Below are 25,464 nucleotides of genomic sequence, written 5' to 3'. Positions count from 1 at the left end.
CCGCGCCCTACCGGGAACTCTAATCACATCGCCCTGTGATGGTCTGATAGCCGCTGCCAGGAGCCCAGGCCACTGGCGCATGCCGCAGCGACCCCTGCGTGACTAACGAGGCTTAGTCGCAGATTGACTACTGATAAAACATTCCACCGGAATGGATGTCAGCTTGTCGTCCTCCGCCGAGGGGCGAATCGCGATCGTTGCCGCAATGCTCCCGCGAATTGTCGCCCTAATCAGGCTCGCGCGCTCGGGGCGCTGCACTCAATCTAATCGACACCAGCAAGGTTGTGATAAGATTGAGCGTGGGGTACGACAAATTAGCGGGCCATGGGCGGCGTACAAAGTGCGCCCGCCTCTAACTCCGCCATCCTGTACAATCAGCGCGCCCACCAATTGAGATACCCACCAATGCAGATCATCGGTGCTAGCACGCAAAGGGAACTCTTGAGAGGTCAACCCAGGGCCGTATCAGAACGACGCCACTGCTCGCGTCCCGGGGCTTCTTCGACCTCTGCAACGGGCCGCTTTGTGCGTCTGAGGATAGTACAGGAAGTAAGGGAGCACACCGGAAAGGAAGCGGGTGAGGGAAAAGAGCCATGAACTTTATCACAACGCCGACACGTATGACAGATCACGTACAATGTACTACCACGCTAACGCCACGTTTGTCACTTCAAGATGCATGTCTTTCGACAGCCGGCGAGCATCGCGGGAGAAGACAAGCGAACGAGGACTCGAGCCCTCACATGGACCGTACATCGTTAATAATACGCACTCTGAACAGCAAACTTGGCAGCGGAGCTCCCGCGAATCCGTAGAGCGATGAGCATCCAGGCTCCGGGAAAGGGTCAACCCGGAGATTCCACTCGCGCGAAGCGTGGCGTCGCATGGAGGACATGATTGTGAGAGCAACACCATTACCAGACCTTCATATTTGTAGAGCTTCAGCGAGCATCAGACCCGCTTCAACGGGCCTTTCCAAAGGCAGAGTCCGCGGCGCATGAATCCATGACAGGTGCTCGTCCTAATGGCGCTCAACCGCCGCGGTAGTGAGAACGGAACTCGGACAATTACGGCAGCGCTCTTCCAGATCTGCGAAGAGTGTAGTTAATACTTACCCTTGTGCGCAACTTGTGCGGATAGACATCAAACTACCGACCGGTGGTTATACCGGTTAATTTCACTTACGTGGGTGTGTGGAGGCCCGAGAGTCTTGACTGGTAGACGTCCACGGGGATGAGGTCATGATCGCGGCGACTCGTTCTGGTATGCCGCGAGTCTGCTGATATTCTCAGGAGACGGCGTTCTACCTCTTTGATACTACTTTGGTAGTCATTATGGTGGTCGTGGCATCCGAGCTCTAGAGCAGATAGAAGAATGAGAACCTTCAGACGTCACATCAGCAAAAAGAACAAGCGCACGTACAAGAGCAATTGCAGACGATCTCCGGGCGGGCGGCCACGAGAACGAGTACAGACGCGTAGTGACCCTGAAGTCGTATTGACACCCTCTCCAATGGAGCTATTGTGCCATACATGCACAGCACGTTGTCGTGTGCACCGGCGGCAGCAATCCGTATCGACGGCGACGCCCCCTTAAGGCTACTCGCGGCTAGATTCCGGGCTCAATCTCATATAGTGCATTAGGCAGGGCAGCCCTCAAAGGCAGCTAGTATGGCAGGTTCGTTAAACATGCCCACCGACATCATCGCGGAGCGAGCCAAGCGTTGGGAGGCCACTGTATTGCCGACGAACTGCTTCACATGTGATGCGAGAGACATTCAGGACGGCCGCTAGGGTAGCATTGATATGGCCTCTCGCACATTTCGCGGTTGCTTGTGATAAGCAGGCAAATCCGAGAGTGGAGAGTAAGGGCGATTTTGCGATTAGTCACTATAGAACATGTATTAGCGTCGTAGGAGTGTCGTATATTATTAGATAGAGTCGTGGGTGAGGTCTTGCCAGCGCATGGTGCCACTATTGTTTGCGTCAGGCGCAGTTTCTTTTGTCACATTCGGATTTTGTCCAACCAGGTTTCCCGTGCTACCGGCGTCGCGGTCAATCAACAAGATGTTCTACAGACCGCCGAGCATGGCCGACATTCGACGAAGGTTCAAGCGCCAATTAGCCTCGCGGGTCAAGAGTGACGTGCGAAGGAAAGATGCGGAGCGACGTACCTTCCAAAGGCAGCACCACGGGCATCCAATCCGATATCTCTGCATAATGCAGAGACCCTCGGAATGTGTATCGGATTCGGAGCACTTTTGCCACCCCGGGGACAGGGTCATAGAACCCCTGGAGGCCAGCCTAGGGTGCATCGGAGATGTTAGTCATGGTTGATCATGGAGCACAATGGATTGCGATGGCAACAGCTTTCTGCAGAAGCGAGGCATAACCGCATAACCTTCGCCGAACACTAGCAGACGCACTGGTCACACGGACAAGTGATATGCTTCTGCGTGCGGCTTGATAACCTGAGAGTGAACATTGGAACGCGCTTCATTGACCGATGTCACCCTTGACAAGACACCACGACAGAAGAAGGATCACAGAACGTCGCCCGAACAGGCGCGCGTTGTTTCTGGGACTTGCCGAGGGAGTACGTCGAGCCGCGAGCGCAGCAGAACCTGAGCGCACTGTCGCTCGACGCCACGACGTACAGGGAAGATGGGCAAGACTGCGTGGCAGCCATCAGAACCCGAGTGACATGGTTCTGTCAGGGAAGCTCGGATACGCCCATTGTCAGCAGCACGGTGCCTAAACGGCTAAAAAGCCGCCGAAGCCTCCGAGCGTCGTCGCGTCGAAGGTCCGAATAAGGTCGTGGCGAGAGAGGAGGCGCAGATGCCTCCCGTTATGTCGAGCAGAGAGACTCGATATCCAAATGCCAAGAAGATTGGCAATGCTTAAGTGAATAGGTGCTAACCTTGCTGCGCCTGCCGGGGATGTACAACTGACTTCGGTGCACCAAAGCCTGCAAAGCCACAGTGACGTCCAGATCCAGGCCCTCGGCCGCTTCATCGCGCTCCAGAGGACCGTAGAATGCTTCGAGGATGACGAGACCTGGGTCAACCATGTCCAATCAGAATTCGCACCCCAGCAGGTGGCATCCAGACACGTACCGTCGCATGCTCCCTCTGCGTCCATGTGCCGTTTTGCGACGTCCTGAAGCAGATGCACAGTCTCTTTCGTCTCACGCTGGAGCTCAGCTTTCTCCTCGTGTAAGGCACGGCGCGCGTCTCGGAAGAACCTGAGCAGCGAAAGCAGACAGTAAGTTCAGCGCGACTGCTCTCGACGGATATGAAACGCACCGAAGGCGTTCCCTTCGATGGCGTGGACGAAGGACCAAAATGTACGTCAAGACAAGTGCCGCCGAGGGCATTGCCGTGGTCCAAAGTGCCAGCCCTGGCTCTCGGTCATGCGAGAGCACGATGGGGAGGGTGAGGGCCTGCCCCAAATAAGACATGCTGTGAAATTGAGTCACTCTTCGTGTTTTGCTCACATGTACGTCTATTAGACTCACTCAAATTTGAAGGTGACACCTCCAAGGTTACAGGCAACACTGGACCCGACAGAATTTTCTCCCCTACGCCACTCGCCACCAAAGGACCAGCTGAGTCCCGCCATCCCCAGCTGAATGCCTGTTTTGAGTCGCAAGCCAATTTCCGCCAAAACAACGCCCCACTCCGCGTTGATCCCGCTCCACAAGCTCGCCAGCGAGAACTGCAATTCCCAATATGTACTACCCATCGCAAGACCAGACTTGGACGGCGGGCGCAGAGGAGGGCTGGCGCCAAGGAACGCTGGTGGGACATTGGCTTCTGGAGTATGGTCGAACAAGCGGGCCGAGGACAAGATGATGGCCAGTGCAGGTGCCACAGACGTTGTCTGGAACATGACTGTCCCCTCCATCGGCGACTTGCTGGAGAGGCGACGGGAATAAGCGAGAGTCATCGGTCCGGGAGATGAGGTAAACCCAGAAAAAAGCCAGTACAGTGCACGTGGGGGATGGACCTGACAGGTGAGTGTGTTGTTGTCATCTCGGTATGTTGTCTTCGTCGATAGAAGAGACGTTTGCAGGACGCTGACAGTGGCCTGGTGGTATACGTTCACGTAATAAGTACAGGCAGTTAGAACGGCGACTCAGATAACGTACCTCAAAATTCAGACGCGGCGAAAACTGATGGGAAACTGTACCCAGCAGTGCGATACGCACAGGGCCTGGTCGCCCGCTAGCGGGACGGGCATTCAACCGATCGGAGACAACAATGGACGTCTTGTCATTGATTCTCCGCTACGAGGTGCACGTCAGCGAGCGAGCTAGCGAAGGCGCGAGCACATACCTGGAACTTATGCCTGAATGTCAACCCAGTTTGTCTGATATCTTCAAACCTGTTCCGTAAACGTTCTAGCTTTCCAGGGACTTGATCGGAGTAGTAGCCAATGTCCTCGTCAAACAATGAACTTGCGTCGTAACCAGCAACGATCCGGTTTTCGGACTTGAACAGCATCTCGGGTCGTTCATCTTGCATTTCCCGGTTGCACCGCAGCAGGTAATTATCGAGCTGCCGAGATAATAAGACACGAAGCTTGGCTGTCCATCGCCCTCAAAAGACTTGCCTCAGCCTCTGGGATGTCAGTAAGGTCGGTCTTACGAATAACCTGTAGACCCTGTGGACCTGAGCTGACCGACGCTTAGCAAGGGGACGCATATATCAGCAACATTCGCAAACCTAGCAGGTCATAGGCACGTCTGACGCGATGTGAGCGGCTCGACGCGAGGAGCAGTGAGACAGAAGTATTCACCGACTATAGGGGTCGGACAAGACTATGCCGCATCAATGATACTACTCCTGTAACGCTGCTGTGTTCCGCACCTTGGTACGCCTTCTGAACCTCCAAAAACCGTTGAGTTGCCGTTGCTTTTGTGGTCTCATCCTGGTGTTTGTCCGGATGGAATAACACAGAGAGCTGACGGTAGCGCTCCCGTATTTCTTGATCCGAGGCCGTCTTTGGCAAATTCAGTACCGTGCTGACGGGCGTTCAGCGAGTATATGCTGCACTCATGACACGTTGACATACTAGAGGTATTCTCGGTCGTCGGGAGATCCTGGTATGCCGCCATCGTCAGTGGTCACACCCGACATAAGTTCGCGATTTGATCCCTTCGCAACCCTCCCAACGGCGATTTGCAATGGTCTCTTTAACGCAAGATGGAGGAGCGAAAATGCGCGACAGTTGAGCGCGCAGAACAAGCCAGACCCGGGCCCGGGCCAACTGCCAGTGAGGGCACGCCACAACGGCTTCGGGGAGCGGATAATTACGTAATAGAGAGCGGGGTAATCCAATCTTACCTTCCAATTATGGTCTAGCGTACTAAAGGGATCAATATTGACCTCATTGACATTTCGGACTTGCCACTGCCAGTGGTCGTTGCACACTCCCCGGTTCCCGTTGATCACCTCTAGTCTGCCATGTCCGCTGGTCAGTCAACACAGAAAATCGTTGCACAAGTCGTGCCGGAGGCCAAGGCTCGCGGTGCAAACCGGTCGACAAAGGTCGCGGGCAAGCTAAAGGTGTTGCCAGAGCAGCCAGAACCTGTTTTGCCAGCGAAGAAGGTCGAGGTCCCCGCACCCCCGAAAGACGCGGCGGTAGCCGAGGAGAGCGAGGAGGAAGCGGAAAGCGATGAGGACGGAGATGATGAGGAGGAGCCGGAAGACGTAGAGGTATGAACCGATCAGCACCTATGTTGGATGTCTGCATGCAAACGTTGCGCCGCTTTGCTTATTCGGCTAGGTCTACAACCAAATCGACCTAATACCGGCTGGCACTGCAAGACGGGATGCATTACGCTTGACGAAACGAAAGGCGAAGTCGTTACCGCGCGTGACTGCCTATGCCACTGCTGGGTGAGTCCAGTTTGGGTTGACAAGGTATCCGCGGTCTAAGCACTTGCCACAGTTCCTATCGGTTCCCGGAGTTGATGAAGTTCTTCAATGCGAGGCGTTCTTCATACCACACTAACCCCCGAATCATTGACGAGGTTATCTACACACCCTATGCTTACGACGAACACGCCGAGGCGTCCTCCGGCTCGCAGCGTCAAGTACGCTTTCAGGCTGGTTCGCCGGATACTGGGGATTTGCTCGGCGTACCGGAGCTAGCACCGGACAGAGATGGGCATGCTCATACAGACGGCGAACAGGAAGTCACCAAACGTAGGAGGAAGCACAAGTTCCTAGTGCCCGAGACTCCCAGGGAGGCGGAGATATTCATGTTCAAGTACGGAACGGTTGTGCTCTGGGGCATGACTGAGGCCCAGGAGAAGCGGTTCCTCTCGTCAATGTCAGCCAGTTTTCACTCGCACGCTACGTATCTTGACTCACCTCTGTTCAGCAAGCGATTTGAGGTGGACAAACTAGGTATGGCATCCGACAAACCTATGCCTTTCACGAATTCTTACCCCGAGTATTAGCCCCGCACGATGCAGAGATGGAAGATCTCAATTACTATTACGCGAATTATAGCCGGTGAGTAGTATTGCATTTTCCATTAGCGACTCCGAGCTCACATCGTACGTCGGTGAGGATCTACAACGATGTGATCACTCTGCGTGTGGGATCAGGTTACATGTAAGGCCTATCGACCCGTAAAGTAGCCGGTCTACTGACTGCTGCGTCTAGGACAAAGCTCTCACTGTCGCATGCTTTGTCGCAGTCTGTCAAGATTTCTCTGGTGAGTTCAATACCGTGCGATGCATCAGTACTTGCAATTCCCACTCTGGCGTTGCATCCGTGGTCTGACCCTGACCTTCCCATGCGCAATCTGTCCATTTGTAGTTTGAGGAGCTCATCTCGACAACCATCGAAGAGACCAAGGACATTCCCGAGATCATAAGCGAGACAGGGAAGATCGGGATGCCGCATAAAGGTACGCTGGTCAATCCCGTGGCTATCTGAATTTACAACGAGTCTGTGTATGTAGATATCATGCGAAAGATTGGCGAGCTGTTTCTATTGAGGACAAATATCAATTCGGTCGGATCAGTGCTAGACTCCCCGGTAAGTCGTTCATCGTACATCATGTCCGTGTCTCAGGGTCATTCATTTATATCTAGGAAGTGTTCTGGGTACGTGGCTTTCTCTGCTTGGTAAAGCCGTTTCTAATCATAACGACGACATCTTGTCTGCCGTATAGACGTACCCTGATTTGCAACCGCTGTACGATGCAGCACGCGACTACTTAGAAATTCCTCAGCGAATCGACTTGCTCAACACTCGTGTCGAGGTGCGCGCAGCAACATGCCGTACACCATCCGGCTAGTCGTCTCACATATTGACCATGCTCCCAGGTCCTACAAGATATGCTCCAGCTTCTCAAAGAGACCGTGTCGAGCCGGCATGCGGAACGTCTCGAGCAGATTGTCATCGCTCTGATCGTGGTAGAGATAGGTATGCACCTCCCGAGTTGACAAATAGCCGAACGTATTCTCACCTTCATACAGTCCTCGGGATCATAACGATTATCGTTGACCTGTTCGCATAATCTCGTGGACTACGCCTGGCGTTGACGGGGAAACCTTGATTACTATCACTATACCACACACGTCGCATTGTAGCACAAGTAGTCGTATATCCATCCGAGGTATCGTAAGGTTCCGGAGTTGTCTATAAGACGCATCAGTACGAATGAGGTGCACGTTTAGCCCCTTTGGCAAGGCAGGCACCGAGGGTCTCCGGAGAAAGCCCACTGAGTGAGCCAGACCCGCTGGAATGGTTAACCCCCTGCTTCTGGCTGCTTCTCCCGTCTCTTCTCCCTGGTCCTCGACCCGCCGGAAGTGCCCTCCTTTTTGGCTTTATCCTTCGTCTGCCTAAAGCATAAGAATTCGATTCCGGTGGCACGGCGCGTATCCGCCAGGGTCTTCTTCACGCCGTCCAGGTTGGCTTGCAAGTTCTCGTCGCCGGGTCGGCGCGCGTATGCCTGCGAGATCTTCGTGTATAAATCCGAAAGCGTCTGGTCCGCGGAGGGAGTGACGTAACGCGAGAGCGTTTGGTGAAGGAACTCAATCTCAAGCGTGGCCTGTGGGTGGGATTGGTCACGCGTGTGAGAGGAGCGCAAGCCTCTGTGGCGGCATGCAGGGAAAGGATGCCTCCGGAAGAGATTCTACGCACCCTAAGCATGCCACCCATTCCGAAGCGCTTCACCTGGCGGAAACAGCGGAGCGCCTCCTCGGCAACATCTTCTACGAGCGCATTGAGGGTGCGTTCCAGCAGCGGAGCTGCTGCCGCGCTAACTTGAGCGTGCACACCGACAAGGAACATGAGGATCTCGAAGATATACGGACGGATCTCTGTGAGCAAGAATCATCGTCTAGGTCGGGCAGAGCATCCCTGATAGCGCAGGCACCAACCTCTTGGTTGTGGGGTTTCGTACCAATCCATCTGGGGGTCAAGGACCCCATTCCGTACCATGCCCATTAGCGCGCCGGACTTGGGCTTGACGTAACTCTGGAACAGCGTCTTGTCGAGTTCCTGCACGACCGACATGAGCGTCTATGGAGTGCCAATTCAGTTGTCTGCCAATCGCAATGACTAAACCGATTTGAATCCCTACACGTTTGTCTTCCTCCATAGACACGCCTAGACTGTTCCCCAGCTCAGTGGCCATATTGGGAATCAATATGCGCTTCAGATGATCGATATTCGATACCACGAGCAGTATCCTGTTGTCCTGGGAGAATCGGAGGTATGAGGTCAGCGGATTCTACAGAGAAGCGCTTAGACGTTCGTACGGTGTCCTGTATATTGACTAGCTCCAATGGGTTGGCTTTCGTCGCTCCGGTGACTTCGGATACAGCGGTTGGTAGTGCAGCACCGGGTGGTGACTCATCGGATGCTAGATGCACGAGGCCATCGAGTACTGCGAACAGCGAGTCCAGGAAAGCCTTCGTGATCTTGGAGGTGAATTCCGGGGCGACAGCTTTCCGCTTAACTAAACGGGACGAAGACGTCGCAGCGGAGGACGACAGATCAACTCCGCCGGCGATCTTGAAGGTACACGCGGACATCTCCTTCTGGAATGCGCGCAGCTTGGAGAGGTAGAGTGTCGTAAACGGGTCAGCGATGGATCCTATCCATTCCTCCAGGTGATAGAATATATTGGCGTCTGGAGCAAATGTTCAGCCTTTCCGTTCCTCCGATGGTCGGTATGACCCCTACCTCTGAGCCAGCCATGGATGACTATATCTTCGAACTTCCACCTCGCGCTCTCCAGGAGGCCCTTCAGACTAGAGCTCGCTTCGTTCGCGATATCCATGCCGTTCACATCGTTGACACTGTCCTGTATCTCGCCAATGACCCTCATGAGCTGGTGAGCAGTCGTTAGTGAATTCGAATCGCGGGGAAGTAGGGGCGGCGTCGCTTCCGCCACGGTATTGGGCGGCGATGATACGCGGCTGTCAGAGAACATGAAGACCTCGGACAACAGCGAGATGTACAACTTCACAATGTCCAGGGCCATCGTGCGACACTGTGAAGGACTGCGCCGCGCACCGCCGCCGGTGTTCGGACTCTGCGCGCGAGGTCAGTCATTGTGGGCAGAATCTAAGAGGGTACCAGCCTTCTTCAACTTCCCATCGAGGAAGCCCCTAGCGATCCGCCAGAAGTTGGGCAATGCGGCGAGCATAACCTCTGATACATTCTTCACCATTCCTAGGACGGCTGCCCAGACCTCGATTGCCCCTGCCTGCGCTGCACGTCACAGTAGAGCAGTCATGAGAAGAAGATACCGTATTTGGTCTATCAGACGTACCAATCACTACGTCCCCTTGTTTTGCTTCTAATGCCGCAATACATGTTTGGAGCTGGCCAGCGAGGATGCCAGGAAGTGTGTCCGGACTTCGGATGACAGGCAGCGCAGCGTTGTGAACGGCTTCAAACGATATTTAGCGATGTTCGCATACCAGCCCTAAGCTCGCTTACACCGAATATGTTCCACGGAAGTCGTGTAGGTTTCTTGCATGTGGTTGATGATATATTTGTGTTGCGCGTCTAGGTATGTCCACACCGGATCATCTGAAGGGTTGAGCTCGAGCAGAATCCTGGAGAGAAGGTCATGACTACGCCGGTGCCTTGCGTCTCAGACTCACTCAATGGTCTTCTCCTGCTCGTCTACGCCGCGCGCGGGCTCTTGCAATTTTGTGAGAAGTTGGTTCTTCATCTCGCCCATCACCTTCTCCACGGTGCCCCAGACCTTGTTGAGGATCTTCCTCTGCTGTGACTCCGCGCTGGACCCTTGAGCATCTCTCGGACCTACGGGCAATATCTGCCCGGGTCTTGTCTCTAGCAGGAACTTGCCTTTCTTGTAGTCTCGCAGTGCTGCCTCGTAGCGTCCCTGTATGACATGCATGAGTGATCGGAGTACACACGGATATGCCGTAGTAACATACCGCTTCGATCAACTCAATGAGGGTTCCAGGCAAACTGAAGAAGAACTTGGACCGTTCGAATACACCCAACGTAGTGCGCAGCTTCTGGGCTTTCATGGCGTTTTCCAGGACAGGGAGAAAGACTTGATCTGCCTTCTGAGCAGCCTCTGCAGTAGGGCTGCGTAAATCCTACGCAAAAACGTGGGTCATCCAACATACGCTTGATGTGGTCTCTGGCCGGTCTTGAGCCGAACTCAGACTTCTCCGCTAGGAGACCCTCCTGCATTTCCGCGTATAGGGCTGCGAGGTAGAGATTCATGAAGTTTATGCCACGGTCTCGCATGAGAAGAATGCATACCATCTGTGGAAGCCTTCACGGCGACGAACCGATTGAAGTGCTCCTCTACGAGCACCTTCACTGCTTCGGAACGGGCATCAATGGACGACCGCAGATGCTGGATTCCTGCAGCGAGGTCGTGGTAGGTCGCATTGGGGTGGACCGCGTTTAAGAATGCCTTTGGGTTGAACGACTTGGACGAGATGAGGACCGCGGTCTCTGTAACTAGGCTCAGAACTGCGTTACAGTAATTCAGACGTTACTGACTCGTTTCGAGGTCCATGTCTCGCACACTGATCGGCGTATGAATATGGGATACAGCAATTAGTCTAGATACACGGACGCACTCGATGACATCCTGGAGGCCCAATGGATCCTGCTCGCCCTCACCGCTGCCTGTCAACATGCCTGCGAGGGAGTTGTCCTTCTCGTGATCGACCTCCTCCCATTTCCTAACCAGCAAAGGTTGTTAAAGGCAGAAAGTATAAGTGGCATAGTCGTCCTACTTCGGCGCAAGAGAGGATATGCTGTAGGTCTTCAAGAGTTCCGCATCATCGACCTCGAAAGTGAGCCTGCCCATCTTCGCCTTACACCAGTCCCTGCACCAGACAGCCGAGAGAACTATTCCTTCAAGACGTTCGACGATTGCAGTCAAGTATTAACCGCGCGTGGTCATAGAGGTAATGTTCGCTGTTCTGTGTCGGTGGAAAGCCGCTGCCCAATGCCAAATGGTATCGCAGTGCACCTGCCCCTTCTAGCGTTGAGGTCATTAAGCGCCCGGACACTGCCCCAGTAAGTTTAATAACTTCGTCGAATAAACGACTAACTGCGACCCGCCCGTATTGGACAACATCCATATGTATGTACAGCCTTCATCCGCGTATGCTGTTGTAGCGATGTCGATGATACTGGCACTCTGGCAGCAAGGTAGGAACTGGTTTCCTGCAACGCCTCGATCGGGCATGCCCGAACGGCGTCGCGACCGTTAAAACGCAATCGCTCTGGCAGAACTACGTTGGTATCCGGCAGGAACTTATTGTCGTCCCACTTCGTCGCAGCCAGTGCATGCAGATGCGGCGAGAGGATGGTAGACGTTCTCGCCGAGCTCGAGATGGGTCAGGATGGGTCCAGCGCGTGATCTGGAGCGTGAGGAACAGTAAAACTCCTGTACTGTAAGCACATATCACTGCAGCGCAGCACTCCCGGCCTCCGACGCGCTCCTTGTTTCCCGCCGTCATGTCCAAGCGCATCCGCATCTTCACGTCCGAGGACGTCGCCGCCCACAGCACCGCCCAGAGCTGTTGGGTCACCCGTAACGGCAAGGTTTACGACGTAACGAACTTCCTCGCCGACCACCCGGGTGGAGACGACCTCATCCTCAACTATGCCGGGAAGGACGTGAACGAGATCATGCGCGACCCACAGGAGCACGACCATTCCGACTCCGCGTACGACATGTTGGACGAGTGCTTCATTGGGAGGCTGGGCACCCCCGAGATGATCGTGAGCGACGGTGCGTAGTCAGGGATCTTCCTTTTTGAGTGTCGCTGACTTGGCGTCCAGACTGGGTCCCGGACGAGAACTTCCACCCAGAGAACACGGACGTCGCTGCCGACTTTGAAAAGAACGAATTTCTCGACCTTCGCAAGCCTCTGATGCGCCAGGTCTGGGAGGCGAACTGGTCAAAGTCCTACTACCTGCAGCAGGTCCACCAGCCCCGCCACACTCCGGAGTCCCCGCGTCTCTTCGGGCCTGCCTACCTTGAGATATTCACCCGGACGACTTGGTATGTCGTGCCCGCATTCTGGTTGCCCATCGCGGGCTACATATTCGTTCGCTCGCTGGTGCAATACACCCTTGGGGGCAACTCCCTGCCGCTCTTCACCCAAAATCCTTTGGCGCCGCTGAAGCTCTTTTTGGCGATTCACATCCCTGCTTCCGCTGTGGTGAAGACGACGTTGTGCTTCTTCCTCGGCAACTTTGTGTGGACCGTCCTGGAGTACATTTTTCACCGCTTCCTATTTCACGTCGACAAGTATCTCCCGGACAACTCTGTCGGGATCACGCTGCACTTCAGCATGCACGGCATCCACCATTACTTGCCCATGGACCGGTATGTCGCACAGCTGTGAGCGAGATGCATAAGAATATTCACGGATATTTTAGCCTGCGGCTTGTTATGCCTCCTGTGCTCTTCGCGACGCTCTCCTTCCCAATGACACAGCTCGCACATGCACTCTTCCCACCGGCTATGGCGAACGGCGTTATCGCCGGTGCCTTCGTGTTCTGTGAGTACTCCCCACTTTGATCTTAGCACATCTTGCTTACGCTGCCACCGCGCAGACGTTCTGTATGACTGCATGCACTACGCGTGAGTATTCCTAGTACAACGTTCCCAGCCACGCCGGCTGACTGATACCTCTGACAGACTGCACCACACGAAGCTACCGGCATATGTCCGCGAGATGAAGAAGTATCACCTTGCGCACCACTACAAGAACTTCGAGCTCGGCTTCGGTGTGACAAGCAAGATCTGGGACTACGTGTTCAACACTGTGCTTCCCATGTAAGCTCAGCCGGGCGTTCTTCGCATTGGTGGGCAGGGGGGCAGTCAACGGGCAGGAGTGCCGGTTGTACAGCATCGTCGTTCGGGGACTGCGTTTGCAGATTTACAGAGTACATTACTATTCCGCCTTCGCCGTCGTTGACGCTCTAGTTATTGACATGGCTCGGCTTGTTGGACTCTACAGAGTTCGACGATAGCCTTTGTCGTAATGGATTATACACACCCACATTCACTGCTGTGTGCTCGCTTGCATTTTTAACATTCATGACGACGCCGGCGCAGCCGCTCTCAGTGCTAGTCTGAGTAGCAGGCGTCTCCAGGCCGAACTGGACGTACTTATCTGTGATTGCACTGCGGGGGCGCCCACCAACTACCGACCTGAGCGCTGCACAAGCACTGCATCAGACAGCAGCCAGCGACCTTCCTGACCCGTGTCCGTCGTGTTCGAAATCGAGAGCGACGTGCTTGGCTCGCCCAAGGTTCCCCCGTATTTCGTCAACGCAACCGGGAAAGCCCGTGCGGCCCCCGAGCCAGAGCCTCATGCCGCCCCTCCTCCCCGCCTTCAGCCTCATCGCGTGCCTCCCGGTCCTCGTCCTGCTGCTGCGAGCACAGGCTGGCGCGTTCCTTCCATTGGAGATGAGCAGAGACGCAGGGCCGAGCACCGCAAGGAGCTTGAACGGCTCCGTGCCGCTGGACGTCAACAGTTACCCCGTTGCACCGCCGGATCTCGAGCTTGAGCAGGTGCACGTTTACATACGACATGGTGCGCAAAGTCGTTCATACAAACCCTGATCCAGCAGGTCTGACGAGGGCCTTTGAAGGCGAGCGCACGCCTGTCGGGGTGCGGATGGCGGACCCGCCCGCGTCGATCCCGAAGCACTGGATGTTCTGCCATACTGCTCGCAACTTCCGTGCCGCTGTTTCGAGCGCGACTCCGTCGATCCCGGGCGTGAGAGGTCCGGTGGGCGGAGGGGAGGCGCAGCAGCAAGAGTCGCTCAGGACGGTGCGCGTAGTCGAGCGGCCGGATGGGACGGCTGCTCCGGGAGAGTGGTGAGTCCATGTCTAACCGTGTCTCTGTCGGAAGACGCGATTATTGTTCTTCACTGGTTCTGACCTACATTCATGGTTGAAGTCTGCTGGGAGAGTTGACGGACATTGGAAGGCAGGTAAGCCCACTTCTCCTATGGTACCTGCACCCGACGGAACGCAGAACCCTCGCTCATACAAGATACGTTCTTGCTGACAGACAACATACGACTATGGGCGCGGTCTCCGGCAGCTTTACATAGACAAGTGCGTCGACAGGTTGTCGCAAGCCTCTGCATGCTCACGATGCTTTCGTCCCGCCTCTCACTCAGACTAGGCTTCCTGCCTGACGTAGCTAGTTCGCACGACGACGTCTACCTGCGATCCACTAATGTGCCGAGGACAATCGAGTCGCTTCAGCAGATCGCACATGGCCTGTATCCCGACTCGAAAAGCACATCTGACTTCATACCGCAGCTGAGGATCCGGTGAGTTGCACCCGTGGCTATCCCTCGAAGCTTCCTGGCACGTCTTAATGCAATCTTGCGTTAGCAACGGGAAGGATGAGAACCTCTTTGGCAATACGCTTGCATGTAAACGACTCGAGATCCTGCAAGTCGGCTTCGCAAAAGGTCAGCCTGTAGTGATATCTTCCGTCCAGCCTTGCTGAAGTAGATACTGTACTCCTAGCTGCTGCGTCCGAATGGAATGACACTCTGGCCCCTCTGGACAAGAAGTTGTCAAAATACATTGGAGGAAATCCCGTACGCTTAGACGGCAAACCGCGGGCTTCGGGCATTTTGGATACTGTGCGTGTGTCCGTCCTCCTCTACCCCGTCCTGCTTGACATACGCGTTTGTCCGTATAGGTCCGAGCCGCGAATGCGCACGGAATAGCAGTGCCGCCGGAGTTGAAGGACCCCGCCGTGGTGGATCTCATTGTGCGTCTGCCATCTTCTCCACGTCCGCGACTCGCTGCTCAGGCATCGTTCTGATCCCAGGAGAAGGCGGTGGTTCACGAATGGTTCGCAGGGTGTGAGATGCTCGCACCGTATCGTACGCTCTAGCTCGCTTGCTAACGAGCCCTTTCCCTTCCCGCATCAGACCAAACTGAAGAGGTGCGCCGCCTGGGTATGGGCCCGCTCCTGAGCGACCTTTCGCGCAAGATGCAGGCGAAGGCGATGAATGCCTCAGGGGACTCACTGAAGATCCTGATACATAGCACGCACGACACTTGCCTGGCCGCACTGTGCAGCACGCTTGATGTGTTCGATAACCGGTAAGTTTGGTCAATGTGGATGCAGCTTGGGCAAAACTCATGATGTGATTTGTGAAGGTGGCCGGCCTTCTCGTCCGCCGTCACCTTCGAGCTATTCCGGAGACGAACGCAGCCGGAGAAACAGCAGCAGTCGATATGGCAGAGCGTCCTCGCACCATTCCGGCAGCACACAGACGCGTCTACTGAGCACTGTAAGCCTCTACCGTGCGCCACTCCTTTTTTGTGCTGACGGCCCATGGCAGATGTCCGGATGCGTTACCAAAATCGCAACCTGCCGCTGCCCGTCTGCGCCGAGGACGGCAAGCACCTCCCCGGCTCACCCGAGTTCTGTACACTGGCCGCGTTCCAGGAGCGGATAAGGGAGCTCACCCCGGTTGACTGGGATGCGGAGTGCGCACCCGCCGGCCTTCACGGGAAGCACGGGGGTCGGTAGACGGGCACGGAGTTTGTGCGGTATAGATGGCACGAATATTTTCTATGTACTGGTTGCTTAGAGTAGGTCCTTCTCAGAATTGATGATTAAGTCTTATGTGCTGGGCGGATGCCGCACGCAGGTCAGAATTGTTGACTTCTCTGTGTGGATTCGTTCGGTGGTGTGGAAGAGGCGCCTCTCAGTCTTATGTCCTATCAAGCCGGATATGACGGAGAACGGGGATGGGCCTGAGATGTGCGCAGGGAAGGATAGCTTCGGGGATCGACAAGATCAGATTAAGTCAAGGACGGTCATAAGCAAGAGTATGGGATACACGCCCTATACGCCGTCACCACGAAGATTTCTCTGCAAGTGTCCACGTCCAAGGCTGCGTCTTATCCTCGAACGTTGCTCCTACTGAACGCGCCGTCGCTCGGAAGAACCAAGGACATGGTAGGACGCGGGGACCCAGCTTCACCACTCGTATCCATCCCTCTGACCCGACAGTGCTACCATCTATCGCGTCTGTCGCGTCCTCACCTGTGTATATCCATCTCTCGACGTTCACCTCGTCGTCGATGATCAGCAAGCATTGGATGTACTGCCCAATGCGGATCATAGCCCCTCTAGCCATGTGCGCCGTCGCCGCGGGGCCGCCAACCGTAGCGACAAGGCAGAACTTGTCTCTGTCCTGACCAGTCGTCTTCGCCTCCACCGTCTCCCACATCTCCTCGTAGTCGGACATCTCACCTGTCTCGGGGTTGGCCATTCGCCCCGTCTCGCGGCAGAGCACACCGTCCGGCTCCGGGAACATGTCGCCCTCGTCGACAGGCGGCTCGGCTCCGTGCGCGGTCCGCGAGTCGATATGGTGTGTCCACGTCTTGTGGCAGACCCCGTCGCGGTACTGGGTCTTAGCAACACCGGAGAAGGCCCACTCGAGACCTGACGCAGCGGTGGAAGGCTCGGCTGTTTGAGGGGGCGCCTCGTGCGACTTGAAAACACGGACGTCGACGAACGTCTGGGAGGGCACGGTGAGGACGAGGGTGGACGTGTTTTCGAAAGGCTGGCCGTCGCCCCAGCGTATCCAGACTCGTTTCGAGATGTCTGCCATCTGTGAGCCTCTCTGTAGAACGGTGCTCGAAGGGGGGTCGAAGTCGTGGATGATTAATCACAGGATCGCACTGAGTTGTGCTGCATGCAGAGGTGCCTATGCGTCGGACTTGTATGGCACAATGAGGTACTGTAGGCCGCCATGTATCGTCTCGTCGGCGTTACGCGTAGTGCACGGTCACGTGGGACGCGAACGTTTCACAGTCAAGAGCCCCGAAGACACCTTGACCACTTAGCAGTGACCACGACTGAGTTGGCAGGCAAGTCGCCGTCCTCCTGGATGTCCCGTAGCGTTGTGTCTTATTGGTCTGCTTAGTTACCTCAAAATACTCTCGTCTGTTTCCCCAGTCTGGAATCTGGATTGTCAACCTGCAGTACCGTCCAATCGGGGCACTCTCGCTCCTCCTCCGCCCGACGTCTTGATTGGGGATTGCCCATGCCGACCGCGAAGAACTTCAAGAAGCATTCTAGAGGTATTGGATCTGCCGGGAAATGACCTGTCATTCTCAGGGTACGGATACGTGCGGCCTATGCAGAGGTGCTACGGGCGAGTCGTCTACACCGACTATAGCTTCGCCGCTACATCTTACCACTGAAGTCGTCGGCGCCGTCGCATTCTCATGAATTCTTACGAGAAGACGGCCGCTGCGCAGCGTACTTCCGAAGGTTGGTGCCCCTTTGTCCTTTAACCGTGCCGTAGCTGTTCCCATGACCAGCTCCCCGAGCCCTGACCCGGCCTGATTCTGGCATAGATCTCTGACATGCATCTCTTCCGAGCTCGGACTAACTCTGTATGTATTGAGCTCGTGATGCTCACTGTTGGCGATCTCTTGTGACACTGCCGTCATGTCGCTCCTGCGCCCCCGCCCGCCCCCTAACGCGTCGCCCGCAAGGATCGCGAAACTGCTGCGACGCGCAGTATCGCTCTCTGCGGTCGAAGGTCCCACGCATCCTCCGCTCGTCCGACAGACGTTCCCGGAGTACTTCGCCACGGAGATCCTAGCCAAGCATGCGTCCCGACCTGCTCTGATCTCGAGAAGCGAGCCACCTCGGCCTCACGGCGGCCCATTTCCGCAGAATCAGCTCGTGGAGAGCCATCTTGCATGGGACTTTGGAGAGTTCGATGCGCATATACAGGCCCTCGCGCGAGGTCTACTGGACATGGGAGTCCAGAAGGGTGACCGCGTTGGGGTGGTAATGGGCAACAACAGGTACGTACACCACCCGAACCCTCCAGAGGGTGCGCACGCATAGTCACGACATCGCACAGCGCATATGCGGTGCTGCAATGGGCTTGCGCGAGCATAGGTGCCATCGTCGTAACGCTCAACCCCGCATATAGGCTACCTGAACTTGTAGGTGGTCATTCTTCCTCCTTCCAGTGTTCATATACCTGCAAACTTGAGCTGAACTTGGAGAGAGAGCATGCGCTCACACTAAGCAACCCCCATATTCAGGAGATATCATTCATTTAATGTCATGTTCCAGTATGAGACGGCCGCTTGCAGCGCCGTACCTCGATACTCATGCATCCTAGCTTGATCTCAGATCAAATGTGGAGCCTTCTGGCGCATCGGACAGCTCGCTCGATCACCAGTGCTAGTGAACATTGAACGGGCTTGTGAAGGGGCTCACTAGTTTTCATAGAGTTTTCAGGCCCAGTTACCACTTCTCAGTCACTGACCCTCACGCATGTGGTAGGTTAGCACCCTGAACCTCGTCAGTGCCAAGCACCTCTTCATCGTCCCAAGTCTACGCTCCTCGACCTACGTCCGCACACTCGCTAGCGCCTTCCCTGCACTCGCACAATCTGCACCTGGCAACATCCAAGAACCGAACCTCCCTTCACTCAAGAATCTCATCGTCGTCGACAACGTCCCCGGCGCGGACGGCAGAGTCAGTGGTGACCTGAAGAAATTCGAGGAGGAGCGCGAGGTCGCGCGGTGTGCGGTGGACTTCCGGGAGGTCCTCGTGTGGCGGGAAGATGGCCCGCTGAAGACGCGGGTTAAAGAGCTTGCGAGGGGCTTGCATTGCGATGAAGTAATGAATTTGCAGTTCACAAGGTGAGTGCGAGGCGAGCGCAGTCGCGCTACTTGCTGATATACTGCGGCCTAGTGGGACGACGGGCGCCCCGAAGGCAGTCTCGGTATGTATACAGCGGATTGCGCCCCTGGAACGTACTGATACCTTCTAGCTGACGCATCATAACCTGCTGAACAACGCGATCTCAATCGCACGCAACATGCGGCTGACGTCCTCGGATGTCCTCTGTACGTACTCATTGAATCTCCTCATCGCCGGCCACAACACTCACACTGTTCGTTGTACAGGTAACGTACCGCCATTATTCCACTGCTTTGATACGTCCCTCTCCTTGCTGGTACCTCCCTCTCGCCGACTGATGTGCTTCCCCTTACACGCCTTGTCCTAGGAAATCTTGCCGCCTGGAGCCATGGCGCCTGCATCGTTTACCCTTCCGAGACGTACTCGCCGCCGGCGATTGTCGACGCGATCGTTGACGAGCGGTGCACTGCGCTGCATGGCGTGCCGACGCACCATCTCGGTGTCCTTCACGAGGTGCAGCGACGCCGTGCAGAGGGCGAGACAGTCGATACGAGTTCGTTGAGGTATGTTGCCAGTAGTATACCTGGTATCTCGGCGCGTTCGTGAGGCTGATCATGTGGAATAGGACGGGGATTGCGTCTGGAGCCCCAGTGCCAATCGAGATGATGAAGCGGTTGATTGAGCAGCTCAATCTCAACGAACTCACTGTGGCATTCGGCATGAGTCCGTCTCCGTCTCATTTCAATATCGTGGAAGGCGCTGACATATGAGGCATCGAGCAGCGGAAACGAGGTATGTGATCGCCTTTGCTGGTGATGGTTTATGCAACTCCATGCTTTTCCGTTATGCATCAGTCCGGTGTCTTTCCAGACAAATCCGGACGACCCAATCATCAAGCGTGTTGAGACAGTCGGCCGTCCGCTGCCGCATGTGAAGGCGAAGATCGTCGACGAGCATAAGGAGACAGTGCCCGTCGGCACACCGGGCGAAATCCTAGTATCAGGTTACTTGGTGCACAAAGGGTATGTATTCACAGGCCACAAATGCTCCCCGATGCCTAATGTTGGTTTCACTTGTGCAGGTACTGGGAAGACGAGCAGCAAAGCGAAAAGGCGATTGTGAGGGATCCGGAGGGGGTGGCGTGGATGAGCACGGGAGATGAGGGCATCATGGATGAGGAAGGATACCTGAAAGGTAGTATCCATGTCTCTTCAGGCTGCTCGGTCTCACGCCGGATTTTCACTCCAGTGGTTGGCAGAATCAAGGTATGCACACTATACCTAACGAAGCTCAGATCCCTCAAGACAAGTCACAGGACATCATCATACGCGGCGGGGAGAACCTCTTCCCCGTACAAATCGAGAACGTCCTGACCACACATCCCGCGATAAGCCAGGCGGCCGCAGTGGCAGTCCCACATCCAGTGCTGGGTGAAGTAGTCGGTGCGCTGATCGTCCGCGAGACCAATGCGCCGCGGCAACTCTCCCGCGAGGAGGTGCGCGAAGTCGTTGCGCAGGGCATGAACCCGCAGGTGCGTCCCTGAGCAGCGGCCAACGTACACCGCAGCTGAACGACGGATGCTTCCCATCTCGCTTGGATGGGTGCAGAACGCGCCTGCCTGGGTATGGTTTACGGGCGAAGACGGCGTGCCTGACGAGCTGCCGAAGACCGCGAGCGGAAAGGTCATGAAGCACGTCCTGCGGAAGTGGGCGAAGGACTTGGCGAAGAAGGACGTTGGTCGCGCCGGCGCGCCAACGGCAGCAACCTATACTTCATGACGCGTAGCGATGCTGGCGGTCAATGCAAGGACATTGCGAACTCGCTCGTAACTGTCAAGACCGAGCCAAAGGAGCTGATATTGTGTATAAATTGGCATCGTGTAACAACATGTGCGGCGTCTGTCACGGTAGGGAAATGTACTCGTCTTCGTATTCTCTAAACAGCCCGCGGCCTCGTTCTGACTTTAGTTCACAGTGCGGGGGTTGCTCAATGGACCGTAGTTCCTGTAGGTTATGATTGCTTGTCCGCAACGGGCCTGTGTGAGGCTCCTTGGTAATGGGCTGAGAGGCCGTGTCCCAAGCTGGCTCTTTCGTCTAGACGATCCTGAGCATTTCTATTAGGATGGGCTGAGCGAGTCTTTACTAGCTTACTTTCGTCCGAACTTTGGACCAGGCCTCACCCTGTATCCGGCCCTCCCAGTCTGATTGTGAGTCCGGATGATCTTGAGCGCGACGTCACATCTTGATTCAGATAGTCCCAGCTACTTTTGTCCGCCGATCCTCAATACTTCGGCTTTTAGTCTTTCGCACCCCATGGCACTTAGCCGCGTACAATAGTCATTGTGGTCGACAGTCCGATACTGGGTTCCACCCGCTTCGTTCGGATAGGATGTGGCATAGGCCAGTCCACGGTGCTGCCCAGTGTCACCCGGATGGTCTCAATCCCCTTTGGCCAGCGCAACTGGTCGGCTTTTGTCTGGATAGTATCAGGCCTGAGGCTCCCGAGGATCCGCAGTTAAGTATGACTATCAGCAGTGTCGACCTACCGACGCCAGGCACACAGGTTCATTTGTCGCAACCGATGCCTCTGCAGATCGTGCTAATTGAACGTTTTCTTCCTTCGCTGCTCCACCAGTGGAGTGCATGTATTTCCCCGTCCTACACCTCGGTAGGTTGGACTATCATAATCACCTTCTACTCGCCTCCGCAATACCCTCTCCCGCGCTGTGGTGCCCTGCTGACGTTGTGCCGTCCGCCCGCTGGTTTGCGCTTACGCGCCACGCACCCTGTATCATGCGGGCTTGGTAAACGGGGGTGCTGATTGCGCAGCCCGTGTTGACATCGATTGGCAGCGCTGGCCTCGAAAGCTGTGGCAGACGGCTGTATATGGCGATCCTGCCCACCAGACGCCATCCGTCACTTATCCGTCACGGTGCACGGGACCGCGTCGTCACGCCTACACCGTGCGAAAGTAAGCCTATAGTGGAGCGTTACGACGCGTCGTCTGCTTCGCAGTTCTACGTGACGTCAGGCACCGGGCCGGGTGAAGAAAGCATATCCGGCGCTCGATGTCCAGAGATAAATACGAGCCAGCCCATCGAGGCGTATCTCTGCCTCTGTCTTGACCACCATCCCCTACTTCTTGCTCGACACACACAGCAACGACCACCATGCCCGAGGGAACCATGCGCGCGCTCTACTACAGCGCTGTGAGTACATACGTCAGGTCATCGCCGGATCAGTCTGATAAACATCGCGTGGTTGTCTAGCCCCAGAAATTCGACATTAGGCAAGTGCCGATCCCGAAGTGCAACGACGATGATCTTCTCCTGAAAGGTCAGCGAATGTGTCTAATGTGCAATGCAGACGTCTGACAGGCGCATATAGTTACATGCTGTGGTGTCTGCGGCACGGATGGCCACATCCACGAAGGCGAATTCATCGCCACGTTTCCGGTACGTACGCATGCGTCACTCGCACTTTCCGCAAAACTCACTGTACGTGTGCACAGCTCATCCCCGGTCACGAAGCGATCGGAAAGGTAGTGGAGAAGGGCAAGAACGTCAAGGACTTTGAAATTGGCGACAGAATCGTCGCCGATGTCGGCATCTCTGTACGTCGTCAGCATATATGCGCGCGAGATGACGTCTGACACCCCAGGCTCGCAGTGCGATAACTGCTTCTACTGCCGGAGGGGACAGGCGGTGCTTTGCGAGAACTTCAATGCGCGTGGTGTGACCATGGACGGTGGTTTCGCTGAATACATCGTCTAGTGCGTGTTCTTAGCGCAAGTCTGTTCACGGATTCTGACGCCATTGCGTAGCCATCAAAAGAAGTGCTACAAGATTCACAACCTTACTGATGAGGAGTCAACGCTTCTCGAACCCGCGGCATGCGCCATTCACGGTCTGGACAAGCTCAACCCGCCCGTCGGCATCGATGTCCTCCTGCTCGGCGCCGGCCCCACTGGTCTCATCCTCGCACAACTTCTCAAGCTTAACGGCGCGCACAAGGTTGTCATCGCGGCGAACAAGGGAATTAAGATGGACATCGCCAAGCAGCTCAATGCTGGAGACGAATACATCGAGCTCGACCGCCAGAACCCCGGCCCGCAGTGGGAGCAGCTCAAGAAGGACAACCCGTACGGCTTCGACGTCGTAGTTGAGGCGACCGGCGTGGAGAAGCTCGCGCAGGAGAGCATCAACTACGTGCGGAGGGGAGGCACGATCATGATCTATGGTGTGTACGAGAACAAGGCGATGGTCCACTGGCCACCGTCCAAGATCTTCGGTGACGAGATCAAGGTATGTTCGCTTTCATGTCTGTGGAAGATGAAGTGTTTATTGTGTGCCATAGGTCATCGGCTCGTTCTCTCAAGCATACTGCTTCCCGCGTGCGGTCGCATATCTCGACGGCGGAAAGGTCAATGTCAAGGGCATGGTACGTTATGTCCATAACAATGTCTGCGCACGCTGGCTTATGTGTCACCGGGTAGGTAACGGACGTCTTCAAGCTCGAGGACTACCAGGGCGCTCTCGACAAGATGAACAGCCGCGGCGCTCTCAAGATCGCGATCAAGCCGTGAGGCTGAGTTTGGACAATGGCGAGAAGAAGAGAAGTCCTGGCTACATCGTACACTGTAGCAACAATGGATATAGTTCCCTGTAGCAATGTGACATATTGATACCCTTCACTGAAACTGTTTCAATTGGCTGTGCAAAAAGCAGGGAGGCCTCGACCACCATAAGCTTCATCGTCGGGAAGGCGAACACTAAAAACTAAAATGTATTCCGACACGGGGAATTGAACCCCGGGCTATCGCGTGAGAGGCGATAATGTTAGCCACTACACCATATCGGATTGGTAGAGAAGTGCAGCTTTTGTTGAACAGCCTTCGAAGCCTTCATGCACATCATGATCAGTCGGTGACATCATCAGGCATTCATTCTGTCCGTGAACACTTCGAAGGTGGTGCAACTTAAAAGGACCTTGAAGAGCCCTGGAATACGACACTTACCTGCATCACCACGAGACTGCACGCACTCACTACTCTCATACCGCATACTGATTCAGACTATGCCTTCCGCGTTGATTCTGATTGCTGACGGGACGGAAGAGATGGAATTGTGAGTCCCTCGCGTCATTGACAGTGGCAGGCCTGCCTTCATAGTCCGCGATGTCATCAGTACCATCACCTACGACACACTCGTACGGGCTGGTGTATCTTGCACGTCAGCATACGTCGCCGCCGCAGACGCTGCGTCACAGAACAAGACAAGCCCGCCGTGCGCTACGGGATCGCGCGGGATCAACATCCTTCCGGACCAGCAATTCTCGCCACAAGCCGCCGCTGCAGTATGTACATAGTGTCACTAAGCGAAGGATGTATTGTAGCGATGGCTTACGCGCGAGTGTACAGGCGAACTATGATTTACTCGTTATCCCTGGCGGCGCGAAGGGCGCGGAGACGATCGCGACCAACTCGCCTGTGCAGCATCTGGTGCGCGAGTATCTGAAGGAGAACAAGTATGTCGGTATGATTTGCGCAGGTACGCTCCAGCGCACTGTGGGTAGTACTATGAGATGACCCATAGCGAAAAAAAAATCAGGTAGCATGGCAGCAAAGACTGCTGGTCTACCGAAGCAACCGCTGACATCTCACCCGAGCGTGAAGGCGCAGCTCGAGGGCGGTACGTGCTGGTGCTTCCGTATGTATCATCGTAGATATTTGACCGATAAGTAGACTTTGAATACTCGGAAGAGCCTGTTGTTGTTTCCGGTAAGCTTGTCACAAGGTGAGTAACAGTGCTGCTATATTGCTGTAAAATGACAGTGTCAGTGCTGACGATACATAACATACTACGTAGCCGTGGGCCAGGTAAGTCCGCGTTCGTGACTAGCCGCTAGAGCCTAGCATGCGTGTACTGACTACTGACCACTTGTACTTAGGCACAGCATTCCCGTTCGCGCTCACTCTCGTTGAGCTCCTCTGTGGCAAGGAGAAGCGAGGGGAGGTGGCAGGCCCCATGGTCTTCCCACCTGGAACCTTTGCTTAAACTTATCTGAGCTTGGGATTTGGACTTTCGGGAAGTTTGAGAGACATGTAAATGACATATGCATAGACAACACCTCCGCTGTTGGATTGGTCATAAGTTACCTCCTCGCCCACCCCCCGTGGGTCACTTTCCTGCCAGTGAGTGGGGAGCGCGAACGTCAGTTGCCAAACTGTAACATGTATCGTTGGAGACCGCTC

The 25,464-nt window shown here is 55.4% G+C and overlaps 10 protein-coding genes and 1 non-coding gene across 11 annotated transcripts; 7 read left to right on the top strand and 4 right to left on the bottom strand.

Annotated features, from left to right (window-relative positions):
* Nucleotides 1-1,651: 1,651 nt before the first annotated feature.
* C8Q71DRAFT_764956 (DnaJ-domain-containing protein) lies at nucleotides 1,652-5,256 on the bottom strand. The gene is made up of 13 exons (XM_047924099.1): nucleotides 5,076-5,256; nucleotides 4,871-5,025; nucleotides 4,800-4,821; nucleotides 4,727-4,746; nucleotides 4,614-4,672; nucleotides 4,337-4,558; nucleotides 4,150-4,287; nucleotides 3,517-4,088; nucleotides 3,305-3,460; nucleotides 3,116-3,243; nucleotides 2,920-3,056; nucleotides 2,174-2,303; nucleotides 1,652-2,071 (listed from the first exon to the last, which is right to left on the bottom strand). Exons 1-13 carry the CDS (start codon nucleotides 5,138-5,140, stop codon nucleotides 2,055-2,057), a joined length of 1,821 nt encoding a protein of 606 aa, XP_047777710.1. The 5' UTR covers nucleotides 5,141-5,256; the 3' UTR covers nucleotides 1,652-2,054.
* Nucleotides 5,257-5,387: 131 nt separating this feature from the next.
* Nucleotides 5,388-7,728, top strand: C8Q71DRAFT_110748 (DUF155-domain-containing protein). The gene is made up of 13 exons (XM_047916327.1): nucleotides 5,388-5,719; nucleotides 5,790-5,902; nucleotides 5,955-6,338; nucleotides 6,390-6,415; nucleotides 6,469-6,523; nucleotides 6,581-6,625; nucleotides 6,677-6,728; nucleotides 6,833-6,923; nucleotides 6,978-7,054; nucleotides 7,111-7,122; nucleotides 7,191-7,280; nucleotides 7,345-7,444; nucleotides 7,498-7,728. Exons 1-13 carry the CDS (start codon nucleotides 5,468-5,470, stop codon nucleotides 7,536-7,538), a joined length of 1,338 nt encoding a protein of 445 aa, XP_047777709.1. The 5' UTR covers nucleotides 5,388-5,467; the 3' UTR covers nucleotides 7,539-7,728.
* On the bottom strand, nucleotides 7,627-11,630 carry C8Q71DRAFT_111060 (exocyst complex component Sec5-domain-containing protein). The gene is made up of 17 exons (XM_047916329.1): nucleotides 11,594-11,630; nucleotides 11,263-11,540; nucleotides 11,104-11,208; nucleotides 11,024-11,049; nucleotides 10,778-10,975; nucleotides 10,639-10,719; nucleotides 10,441-10,586; nucleotides 10,141-10,385; nucleotides 9,974-10,092; nucleotides 9,804-9,923; nucleotides 9,612-9,742; nucleotides 9,212-9,563; nucleotides 8,785-9,158; nucleotides 8,607-8,723; nucleotides 8,404-8,545; nucleotides 8,165-8,343; nucleotides 7,627-8,072 (listed from the first exon to the last, which is right to left on the bottom strand). Exons 2-17 carry the CDS (start codon nucleotides 11,334-11,336, stop codon nucleotides 7,770-7,772), a joined length of 2,712 nt encoding a protein of 903 aa, XP_047777708.1. The 5' UTR covers nucleotides 11,337-11,540; nucleotides 11,594-11,630; the 3' UTR covers nucleotides 7,627-7,769.
* A 307-nt stretch (nucleotides 11,631-11,937) lies between these two features.
* C8Q71DRAFT_764947 (oxidoreductase) lies at nucleotides 11,938-13,627 on the top strand. The gene is made up of 5 exons (XM_047924098.1): nucleotides 11,938-12,269; nucleotides 12,320-12,869; nucleotides 12,923-13,044; nucleotides 13,100-13,127; nucleotides 13,185-13,627. Exons 1-5 carry the CDS (start codon nucleotides 11,993-11,995, stop codon nucleotides 13,324-13,326), a joined length of 1,119 nt encoding a protein of 372 aa, XP_047777707.1. The 5' UTR covers nucleotides 11,938-11,992; the 3' UTR covers nucleotides 13,327-13,627.
* On the top strand, nucleotides 13,628-16,198 carry C8Q71DRAFT_764934 (phosphoglycerate mutase-like protein). Its single transcript, XM_047924097.1, has 12 exons — nucleotides 13,628-14,085; nucleotides 14,144-14,372; nucleotides 14,455-14,488; nucleotides 14,569-14,615; nucleotides 14,681-14,836; nucleotides 14,901-14,980; nucleotides 15,039-15,157; nucleotides 15,217-15,288; nucleotides 15,349-15,382; nucleotides 15,452-15,626; nucleotides 15,684-15,817; nucleotides 15,869-16,198. Exons 1-12 carry the CDS (start codon nucleotides 13,863-13,865, stop codon nucleotides 16,057-16,059), a joined length of 1,494 nt encoding a protein of 497 aa, XP_047777706.1. The 5' UTR covers nucleotides 13,628-13,862; the 3' UTR covers nucleotides 16,060-16,198.
* A 32-nt stretch (nucleotides 16,199-16,230) lies between these two features.
* Nucleotides 16,231-17,300, bottom strand: C8Q71DRAFT_764931 (uncharacterized protein). The gene has a single exon (XM_047924096.1). It carries the CDS (start codon nucleotides 17,147-17,149, stop codon nucleotides 16,388-16,390), a length of 762 nt encoding a protein of 253 aa, XP_047777705.1. The 5' UTR covers nucleotides 17,150-17,300; the 3' UTR covers nucleotides 16,231-16,387.
* Nucleotides 17,301-17,994: 694 nt separating this feature from the next.
* On the top strand, nucleotides 17,995-20,990 carry C8Q71DRAFT_710449 (acyl-CoA synthetase; the record flags this gene model as incomplete). The annotated part of the gene is made up of 12 exons (XM_047920742.1): nucleotides 17,995-18,359; nucleotides 18,419-18,503; nucleotides 18,850-19,211; nucleotides 19,264-19,294; nucleotides 19,479-19,512; nucleotides 19,580-19,775; nucleotides 19,838-19,945; nucleotides 20,067-20,234; nucleotides 20,294-20,406; nucleotides 20,461-20,477; nucleotides 20,528-20,743; nucleotides 20,820-20,990. The coding sequence occupies 12 exons, from the start codon at nucleotides 17,995-17,997 to the stop codon at nucleotides 20,988-20,990; spliced, it is 1,866 nt and encodes a 621-aa protein (XP_047777704.1).
* C8Q71DRAFT_111047 (uncharacterized protein) lies at nucleotides 20,885-22,237 on the top strand. Its single transcript, XM_047916328.1, has 4 exons — nucleotides 20,885-21,128; nucleotides 21,187-21,217; nucleotides 21,358-21,418; nucleotides 21,467-22,237. Exons 1-4 carry the CDS (start codon nucleotides 21,013-21,015, stop codon nucleotides 22,030-22,032), a joined length of 774 nt encoding a protein of 257 aa, XP_047777703.1. The 5' UTR covers nucleotides 20,885-21,012; the 3' UTR covers nucleotides 22,033-22,237.
* Nucleotides 22,238-23,904, top strand: C8Q71DRAFT_764916 (chaperonin 10-like protein). The gene is made up of 8 exons (XM_047924095.1): nucleotides 22,238-22,420; nucleotides 22,481-22,547; nucleotides 22,599-22,666; nucleotides 22,723-22,824; nucleotides 22,880-22,983; nucleotides 23,035-23,515; nucleotides 23,568-23,651; nucleotides 23,707-23,904. Exons 1-8 carry the CDS (start codon nucleotides 22,382-22,384, stop codon nucleotides 23,794-23,796), a joined length of 1,035 nt encoding a protein of 344 aa, XP_047777702.1. The 5' UTR covers nucleotides 22,238-22,381; the 3' UTR covers nucleotides 23,797-23,904.
* Nucleotides 23,905-23,999: 95 nt separating this feature from the next.
* C8Q71DRAFT_t88 lies at nucleotides 24,000-24,071 on the bottom strand. The gene has a single exon. It is a non-coding gene; the product is annotated as a tRNA-Glu (tRNA).
* Nucleotides 24,072-24,166: 95 nt separating this feature from the next.
* Nucleotides 24,167-25,454, top strand: C8Q71DRAFT_764914 (DJ-1). The gene is made up of 7 exons (XM_047924094.1): nucleotides 24,167-24,337; nucleotides 24,398-24,566; nucleotides 24,631-24,760; nucleotides 24,821-24,901; nucleotides 24,955-25,006; nucleotides 25,079-25,089; nucleotides 25,161-25,454. The coding sequence occupies exons 1-7, from the start codon at nucleotides 24,288-24,290 to the stop codon at nucleotides 25,265-25,267; spliced, it is 600 nt and encodes a 199-aa protein (XP_047777701.1). The 5' UTR covers nucleotides 24,167-24,287; the 3' UTR covers nucleotides 25,268-25,454.
* The last annotated feature ends 10 nt before the right edge of the window (nucleotides 25,455-25,464 follow it).

The sequence above is a fragment of the Rhodofomes roseus genome (genome assembly GCF_022264815.1).
Source record: "Rhodofomes roseus strain CIRM-BRFM 1785 chromosome Unknown C8Q71scaffold_13, whole genome shotgun sequence".
Classification (NCBI taxonomy): Eukaryota; Fungi; Basidiomycota; class Agaricomycetes; order Polyporales; family Fomitopsidaceae; genus Rhodofomes; species Rhodofomes roseus.
The sequence above is the reverse complement of the archived record's forward strand: the minus strand, read 5'-3'. Positions and strand labels throughout refer to the sequence as shown.

Coding starts and splice junctions, on each gene's coding strand:
- C8Q71DRAFT_764956 (XM_047924099.1), bottom strand. CDS start 5,140: ATGTCGGGTGTGACCACTGACGATGGCGGCATACCAGGATCTCCCGAC. Junction 4,089..4,149: donor CGCCGCGTCTGAATTTTGAG/GTACGTTATCTG, acceptor GTATACCACCAG/GCCACTGTCAGCGTCCTGCA. Junction 3,461..3,516: donor GGTGTCACCTTCAAATTTGA/GTGAGTCTAATA, acceptor TCAATTTCACAG/CATGTCTTATTTGGGGCAGG.
- C8Q71DRAFT_110748 (XM_047916327.1), top strand. CDS start 5,468: ATGTCCGCTGGTCAGTCAACACAGAAAATCGTTGCACAAGTCGTGCCG. Junction 5,720..5,789: donor AGGAGCCGGAAGACGTAGAG/GTATGAACCGAT, acceptor TTATTCGGCTAG/GTCTACAACCAAATCGACCT. Junction 7,281..7,344: donor TGCTCAACACTCGTGTCGAG/GTGCGCGCAGCA, acceptor CCATGCTCCCAG/GTCCTACAAGATATGCTCCA.
- C8Q71DRAFT_111060 (XM_047916329.1), bottom strand. CDS start 11,336: ATGGGCAGGCTCACTTTCGAGGTCGATGATGCGGAACTCTTGAAGACC. Junction 9,159..9,211: donor CATCCATGGCTGGCTCAGAG/GTAGGGGTCATA, acceptor CATTTGCTCCAG/ACGCCAATATATTCTATCAC. Junction 8,344..8,403: donor CGAAACCCCACAACCAAGAG/GTTGGTGCCTGC, acceptor TCTTGCTCACAG/AGATCCGTCCGTATATCTTC.
- C8Q71DRAFT_764947 (XM_047924098.1), top strand. CDS start 11,993: ATGTCCAAGCGCATCCGCATCTTCACGTCCGAGGACGTCGCCGCCCAC. Junction 12,870..12,922: donor CATTACTTGCCCATGGACCG/GTATGTCGCACA, acceptor CGGATATTTTAG/CCTGCGGCTTGTTATGCCTC. Junction 13,128..13,184: donor TATGACTGCATGCACTACGC/GTGAGTATTCCT, acceptor TACCTCTGACAG/ACTGCACCACACGAAGCTAC.
- C8Q71DRAFT_764934 (XM_047924097.1), top strand. CDS start 13,863: ATGCCGCCCCTCCTCCCCGCCTTCAGCCTCATCGCGTGCCTCCCGGTC. Junction 15,627..15,683: donor CTTGATGTGTTCGATAACCG/GTAAGTTTGGTC, acceptor TGATTTGTGAAG/GTGGCCGGCCTTCTCGTCCG. Junction 15,818..15,868: donor AGACGCGTCTACTGAGCACT/GTAAGCCTCTAC, acceptor GGCCCATGGCAG/ATGTCCGGATGCGTTACCAA.
- C8Q71DRAFT_764931 (XM_047924096.1), bottom strand. CDS start 17,149: ATGGCAGACATCTCGAAACGAGTCTGGATACGCTGGGGCGACGGCCAG.
- C8Q71DRAFT_111047 (XM_047916328.1), top strand. CDS start 21,013: ATGCAAGGACATTGCGAACTCGCTCGTAACTGTCAAGACCGAGCCAAA. Junction 21,218..21,357: donor CTCAATGGACCGTAGTTCCT/GTAGGTTATGAT, acceptor AGTCTTTACTAG/CTTACTTTCGTCCGAACTTT. Junction 21,419..21,466: donor CCGGCCCTCCCAGTCTGATT/GTGAGTCCGGAT, acceptor TGATTCAGATAG/TCCCAGCTACTTTTGTCCGC.
- C8Q71DRAFT_764916 (XM_047924095.1), top strand. CDS start 22,382: ATGCCCGAGGGAACCATGCGCGCGCTCTACTACAGCGCT. Junction 22,548..22,598: donor CGATGATCTTCTCCTGAAAG/GTCAGCGAATGT, acceptor AGGCGCATATAG/TTACATGCTGTGGTGTCTGC. Junction 22,984..23,034: donor TTCGCTGAATACATCGTCTA/GTGCGTGTTCTT, acceptor GCCATTGCGTAG/CCATCAAAAGAAGTGCTACA.
- C8Q71DRAFT_764914 (XM_047924094.1), top strand. CDS start 24,288: ATGCCTTCCGCGTTGATTCTGATTGCTGACGGGACGGAAGAGATGGAA. Junction 24,338..24,397: donor GGGACGGAAGAGATGGAATT/GTGAGTCCCTCG, acceptor CGATGTCATCAG/TACCATCACCTACGACACAC. Junction 24,902..24,954: donor GAAGGCGCAGCTCGAGGGCG/GTACGTGCTGGT, acceptor ACCGATAAGTAG/ACTTTGAATACTCGGAAGAG.